Source organism: Cynara cardunculus (assembly GCF_001531365.2).
Source record: "Cynara cardunculus var. scolymus isolate 2C chromosome LG 9, CcrdV1, whole genome shotgun sequence".
Lineage (NCBI taxonomy): Eukaryota > Viridiplantae > Streptophyta > Magnoliopsida > Asterales > Asteraceae > Cynara > Cynara cardunculus.
Window position 1 is genome coordinate 17,989,973 of NC_037536.1, and position 7,548 is coordinate 17,997,520.

Here is a 7,548-nt window from a genome sequence, read left to right on the forward strand (position 1 = left end):
TTTTAACATAAGTTATATTATTATAACATTCTCTAATTTATCATGTCAATACACTTTTTTTTTAAACTTTTTATAAAAAATAATAACTCAATCTCATTGGTGGAATTGAATAAAATAATTATTTTTCTCTCCCACCATTAAGTTTTAGAGAATTTTCTATATTTAGAGTTTTTTCCATTATTCTCTGTTTTAAAGAACAAGATAGCAAAACTGTTGAAGCATTTTAAAGAACAAAAACTCACTTTTCTCTATTTTAGAAAAGCTGTTGGAGATGCTCTAAGAAACTGGATATCTCATCTACCATATATGCCTTTTAAAACAATGAGTTCAGGTGTATGGACAAAAAAGACAATATCTGGTATGGTTGCATAAGATGCTACAATTAATATTAGTAATAGTTAATTTTTACCAATAATGGTTATACAAAAAAGACCAAAATGCCCTCTTTATATAATATATTAATAACGATAATATATATTCATTACTTTTTTAAAGGAAATTAATATAAATATGTTATAACTCTATTTCTAACAAAAGTTAGTTTGAGACAAAAAGTAAAACAAAATGACAACCATAGTAATTAAAAGTGTAACAAATTCAAAATAATGACTAGACATGATATTGAGTGACAATTACGGGTGCTCAAAAATCCGACCAACCCGATCAATCAACCCTAATTCAACACGAAATAACTCAACCCGAAGCAACTCGATGTCTAATCGAGTTATAAAATTTTCAAACTGTAGGTATTTGGTTGATATTGAGTTACTATCATTTGAACTCAACCCAACAAACAGATTAATCCGATATCTTTTTATTTCTTGGATTTAATATGATTGTTGAATTTCTATTAATATATACATTACACAATTACACTATCATGTACGTTTTTCATATACACATATTTTCAATCTATTCAAGGTTATAATAATATTTTAATGTATCAAAGTATCAACCCGACTAACCCGTACGGTTTGGGTTGAGTTGAATTGCACTTTGATTTTAATTCGATTGGATTAAGATTTTTCAAACCGCAGATATTGAGTTAGGTTGTTCAAATATCTTTAATCTGATCAACCCAACCCATAAACACCCCTAGTAACAATTACATGGACCAAAAAGGTAACTTACTAAAAAAACTAAGATGTCTAAATCCGAATCTTTTACTCTAATATAAAATACGTCAATTATTTTACAACTTGACAATCCTTAAGTTTTTATTTTATTAAATTAGAATGATGTCATAAAATAACTTAAAATATTATCATCATTAAATAAATATATATATATATATATAAATTGTATTTTTGTAATATCTTAAAAAGAAAAAAGAAAAATGTCAAGAAAAATACAAGATGTCAATATCACAATACACAAAAACTCGTTGATGTTTATGTAAATTACGTCAATATTAAAACAAAATGCTATAAAAAAAATTAATATATAGACATATGATACACGTCTTTCACATATAAATAATTCATACACATGCGACTTATATGCCGACTGTATGCCTGTGCATATTATCCTTTTTATCAAAAGATCTAAGCCATTCAATATTTATTAAAAGTAACAGAAAAGAAATATCCTACGATATATAAAATGACCCTTTATCATTCTCTCTATTTAACGGTTAAGATCTTTTCCTCACAATTTCAAATCATAGGGATATGGGTTGTGTAGTCTTTCCTTTCAACTATATGAAAGGTTAGGCCAAAAAATTAAAAATTCAAGAATTAATAAATTTAAGGCTATAATTATATTATTATTTTAATAATATATCTTATAATAATGGTGTTATAGAATAATTATTTAATAAATTAAAAAAATGACAAAAAAGGGTTGGCAATTCAACGTAATTCGGTTCGTATTAAAGTTCACACGTATCTGTTGCCTCTAAGTATTATTTTTGCATGTTTTAGAAGACGGGAGTCTTTGAATTTCGATTTTCTTGGTGGAGGTGAATCTCAAAGCTCGAAATCGATGAATTAAGCTAGAGCTGAATACAAACATCAGGGACTTTTTTGTCATTAATGAATTTGAATGGTGTTAAATGTAACTTTTAACCAAAAGAATATATATATAGATATACACAGCTGGTATTGGTAATGCATAAAGTACAAGTCAATGTAAAAACCAAGTATATTTCAAGAATATCCTATCTATGTACGTATAGTTCCTTAGATGAAATTATTTTTCCATACAAATAGTAGGAAATCTGGTGAATTTCCTTTTTTAAATTACACATATTTAAATGTCTGTTTGGTATGCGAACTGATTAAGAAAATGACAAAACAAATATATGTCGTCTTAAATTTTATACGACATTTAGACTAACATATGACATAACTGATACGTGGAACAAAAATCATGAAGATGAGATATGATTGATAAATTAATAAACCACTCTTATAACATCAACATTTCCAACAACTATGAAATTTTAGAAAAATTCGGAAAAAGTTTGCTTTAACAACTATGTTAAACTTTCATCTAAAACGCAAAAAAAAAAAAAAAAAAAAAATGCAGAAATCCTTAAATTTGGAAAGGAAAAAAGAAAAGAAAATATAGCATACATGCTGAAGATGCTCTAAAATCTCGCACAATTTTTTCATACTAGTCTAGTCTAGTTCCGTTTATATACCAAATGCACCTTAAAGAATATTCCATAACCAATTTAGTCTTTTTCGTTGCATTACTTATTTCATTTTTGATAAATTTGTCATCCAAATCAAAATTTTAATTTTGTGATCGACTCGGTTTTAATAATTAATAAATTGACGGAAGATGATCATCTATGAACGAGAACACATACCATAACTATTAAATTCTTTGATCTAAACCTTGTGTGGTTGACTCAACTGGTTATAACGTTTGTATCTTTGATAATTCTCCTCAGAGATCATCGGTTTTGAGTCCTGGTTATTCTCCAGGTGCTCTGAGATTTGTTTAAGATGACTCGAACACTCGTGGTTAACAAAAAAGATCAAGGATTTATGAGATTCGACGTTTGTTATGCAAAAAATCCGGGTAAGATACTATTTAAATATCTAACTGATAAATTGTTTTATTGACGTATGTAAAATAGAAAAAAAAAAACAACAACAAAACCTTGGTACAATTAGTAATGCATAACATACAAACAAGGATCATAAAACAGAAAATTAAAATAATATTTAAAGAAAATAAAATAAAATAAGAAAACAGTGAGAAACGTCGCCGCTTATGATCAATATAATAAATGGAATATAATAATAAAAATAAAAAAAGGCGGTGGGACCAGTTGCCGGAAATCGTCTATAAATTCGCGGCGAATGAAATGGTGATCATAACCAACAAATTCGTTCTCAACGACCACATTTTACTCCTTTCCGATCATCTTCCTCTCTTCCCCTTCTTCCTTTTCTTCTGCATTCATTGACGGTAATCTCTGCATCGTTAGTTGCACGGTAGCCATGTGTGGAATACTAGCTGTGTTGGGTTGCTCCGACGATTCTCAGGCCAAAAGGGTTCGTGTCCTCGAGCTTTCTCGCAGGCATGTTCTCCGATTTCATTTATAGTTTTCTTAAAAAACCAATAGTCGAAGTTTTGAATAAATAACCAGGAGATTGATTCCATTTTCTAAAACGTTTTCGTGTTTTTGATGTTGATTGATGTACAGATTGAAGCATCGTGGCCCCGATTGGAGTGGTCTGTACCAGCACGGTGATTGTTATCTGGCGCATCAACGTCTCGCCATCATCGATCCTGCTTCCGGTGATCAACCCCTTTTTAACGAAGATGAAACGATTGTTGTAACGGTGAGTCGAATGACGTTAATGACGGCATTGATTAATTAATTAACTAAGCACAATTAGTAACATGTTATTTCGTTCGATTTTGAGGTCGGAAATTGGTCGGAAATGCAGGTTAACGGCGAGATTTACAACCACGAGGATCTCCGGAAAAGCTTGACTGGTCACAAGTTCAAAACCGGCAGTGATTGTGATGTTATTGCGCATTTAGTGAGTCATTGTGAAGAGTTTTATGAAATTATGCTTCGAATTTCTGGGTTCAGATGTGATTGAACCCTAAAATTATGCTCTGAATTTATGGGTTTAGATGTAATTGATGGTTTAGATTTGTGGGTTTGAACGTAATTGAGGTTATTAATGTTTTGTAGTACGAAGAGCATGGTGAAAACTTCGTGGATATGTTGGACGGAATGTTTTCGTTCGTGTTACTGGATACTCGCGATAACACTTATATCGCTGCTCGTGATGCTATCGGGATCACTCCGCTCTACATTGGTTGGGGACTCGATGGTGATTATTAAACGATTTTGTTGATTAACGTGTTTCTTTATCGAGATTAATGTTTGTGGATTAAATGAGTAATTATGGTTGTGTTCTCTAGGTTCGGTTTGGATTTCATCGGAACTGAAAGGTTTGAACGATGATTGCGAGCATTTTCAGGCGTTTCCTCCCGGCCACTTGTACTCGAGCAAAACTGCCGGTTTCAGGCGGTGGTACAACCCTCCATGGTTCTCGGAGGCTATTCCGTCGACCCCATATGATCCGCTCGTTCTAAGGGGCGCGTTTGAAAACGTGAGATTTAGTTTCTTTTTTATATACGGTTTGCCGAACATATATATATTAGATGATCGAGTACTAAGGGAACTGTAACATGAAACTGCAGGCCGTGATTAAGAGGTTAATGACCGATGTTCCCTTTGGGGTTTTGTTGTCGGGTGGGCTAGATTCGTCGTTAGTCGCGTCTATTACGGCTCGTCATTTATCCGGTACAAAGGCAGCTAAGCAATGGGGAGCTCAGCTTCATTCCTTCTGCGTTGGTCTTGAGGTAATCTTTGGGTCACAAGGGTATATTTGGAAACTTTATATTGGTTGGTTTCACAGAAATTGATGAAGATCTTGGTCGTATAATCAGGGTTCGCCGGATCTCAAGGCAGCAAGAGAAGTTGCTGATTATTTGGGCACTGTTCATCATGAGTTCCACTTCACTGTACAGGTAAATAAATTAAACTGTCTGAACGGGAGTAAATTAATCTGTTAAATGGGCCCGTTTTCGGCCAATAACTTCATAGAAGGCCATTTACGTTGGGATTTTAGATCGGTTTCTGTTTTTCAGAATTTTGTTTGGTTTTTGAATCTTGTAGGATGGTATCGATGCAATAGAAGATGTGATTTACCATATCGAAACGTACGACGTGACTACGATCAGGGCAAGCACACCGATGTTTCTGATGTCGCGAAAGATCAAGTCGCTCGGCGTGAAAATGGTAATCTCCGGTGAAGGCTCCGATGAGATATTTGGTGGCTACTTATACTTCCACAAGGCACCGAACAAGGAAGAGTTCCATCGCGAAACCTGTCGCAAGGTAACATCGCTTTCGTGGACCATCAAACTAGCACTATTTTCCCCTTCGAGCTTTTTGTAATCCTGATATACATAATGCAGATAAAAGCACTTCACCAATACGATTGCTTGAGAGCGAACAAGTCGACATCCGCCTGGGGTTTGGAAACCCGAGTCCCGTTTTTGGATAAAGAATTCATCAACGTGGCGATGAGCATCGACCCTGAAGCTAAAATGGTAAGAACTTGAGTTTGTTTGTTGTATGATGAGTTAGTGGCACCGAGATTGACGAACTTATATGCAGATCAATATGGAACAAAAACGGATCGAAAAATGGATTCTTAGACGGGCCTTCGAAGATGAAGAACATCCGTATTTGCCAAAGGTCGTTAAAGTAACTGTTTTTTTTCATAAAAACAACACAAGTTCACTGTTTTAACATGTTTTTATGACGCCCGTGCAGCATATTTTGTATCGTCAAAAAGAACAGTTCAGTGATGGAGTCGGGTATAGCTGGATCGATGGACTCAAAGCTCATGCCAAATTACATGTAAATATCCCCGATCCCCTGGTGTTGGGTTTTTTATTTAACAACACTAACCCGTTAAGGTATCTGCAGGTTACCGACAAGATGATGCTTAACGCAGAGCATATCTTCCCTCACAATACTCCGGTCACAAAGGAAGCCTACTACTATCGAATGATATTTGAGCGGTTTTTCCCTCAGGTAAGTTCTTAATTCTCATCGCATTTAGTCGTAATAACCAGATCAAACGTACCTAGCATATCTCACTCGAATGTAGGATCCATAAGGGATATGATATGCACAGATCTTTTCTCTACCCAAGGGGCATAGGAAACTTTGATCCCCAAAAGAAATTGGGTTGTAGGGGCTGAAAGGGGTAATATATACGTAGAGGAAAACCTTTCCTCTGCTCAAGGGGTAGAGGAAACTTGGACGCCGTAAAGAAATTAGGTATGTCTCACTCGAAAGTATGCCGATCTTTCCTCTGCCCCAAGGATTAGAGAGTCGAGAGGCTATTTTCCGCCTTGAGGTGCACTATGACTTGTAACTTGTGCAATAATTGATGTAACCCTAATGGTGTTTTTTTTTCCCAGAATCCGGCGAAATTAACCGTCCCAGGTGGAGCGAGCATCGCTTGCAGTACCGAGAAAGCAATCGAGTGGGACGCGTCATGGTCGAAGAATCTTGACCCTTCAGGAAGGGCTGCACTCGGGGTTCATAATGATGCATACAAGCAGAATGCAGTTCCTGTTGCTAGTGCAAACATCATGGATAAGATGCCGAGGATGATGGATATTGCGACTCCCGGGGTGGTGATTCAGAGCTAGCAGCGTTGAATAAGTAGCATATTTTTACTAGACGAGTGGGTAACGTGTGATAGCTCGTCGTGTGGTTTTAAGCTGTGTGAATAACTCAAATGTATCGATGTTCATAGACTGGTAGCATTTGATGTATGTAATGTAATGTTTATTGTAAAGCTGGATGCGTTTTCTACTTCACTTGAGTTTGTTTTGCACACCCACTCTTTAACCTTCAACTCGTATTTCACCAAAACAAGAATTGGCCATTCGAAAGAAAACTGAATGCTCTAAACTTGGGCCCTCCCTCAACTCATCCTCCCAAATCCAGAAAGAAAACCAGTCGTTGTGATTGAAAACAAGACTGGAATGATCATCGTACAAGATATGATCGTATTTGTCTGGTTTTTTCGATCAATCACCTGGAGACTCTTCTGCGACACGTCAAATCTGAATATCTTTCATCAGTAAGCATACCAAATTTTCATTTTAAACAACATAGAAACCTAAAAAGCAAGCATTTTGATGAATGCTTATTTACCCCCAAAATAGAATGTTGCATTTCTTGAACAAAGATTAAGAAGCCCTAGCATTTTATGCATGGAATTGAACAACAGATAGCAAATTAAGTGATGAATGTGAACTTAATCAAAATACCCAACAGCAAATGAAAAGTCCTACTCTCCCTCCCTGCTCCGACTTCGATCTATTTGCCTGCACATCGTCTTTTTTGAGAGAAGAGGTCAATTAATATCCCCTGCTAGTGGTGTGCAAAAGTCAACCGATCCAATCAATTATAACTGACCGTCCATAATTTGATATCCAATTGTAACTGAATCGAATCGGATAGAAAACTTTAACATCCAATTT

At 35.2% G+C, this 7,548-nt stretch overlaps 1 protein-coding gene across 1 annotated transcript; it reads left to right on the forward strand.

Moving 5' to 3' along the window:
* Window positions 1-3,339: 3,339 nt before the first annotated feature.
* Window positions 3,340-6,895, forward strand: LOC112517962 (asparagine synthetase [glutamine-hydrolyzing]). The gene is made up of 13 exons (XM_025125418.1): window positions 3,340-3,535; window positions 3,662-3,800; window positions 3,909-4,004; window positions 4,163-4,304; window positions 4,396-4,586; window positions 4,678-4,839; window positions 4,927-5,007; window positions 5,156-5,377; window positions 5,458-5,592; window positions 5,660-5,740; window positions 5,819-5,905; window positions 5,975-6,082; window positions 6,475-6,895. The coding sequence occupies exons 1-13, from the start codon at window positions 3,456-3,458 to the stop codon at window positions 6,706-6,708; spliced, it is 1,758 nt and encodes a 585-aa protein (XP_024981186.1). The 5' UTR covers window positions 3,340-3,455; the 3' UTR covers window positions 6,709-6,895.
* Window positions 6,896-7,548: the final 653 nt, after the last annotated feature.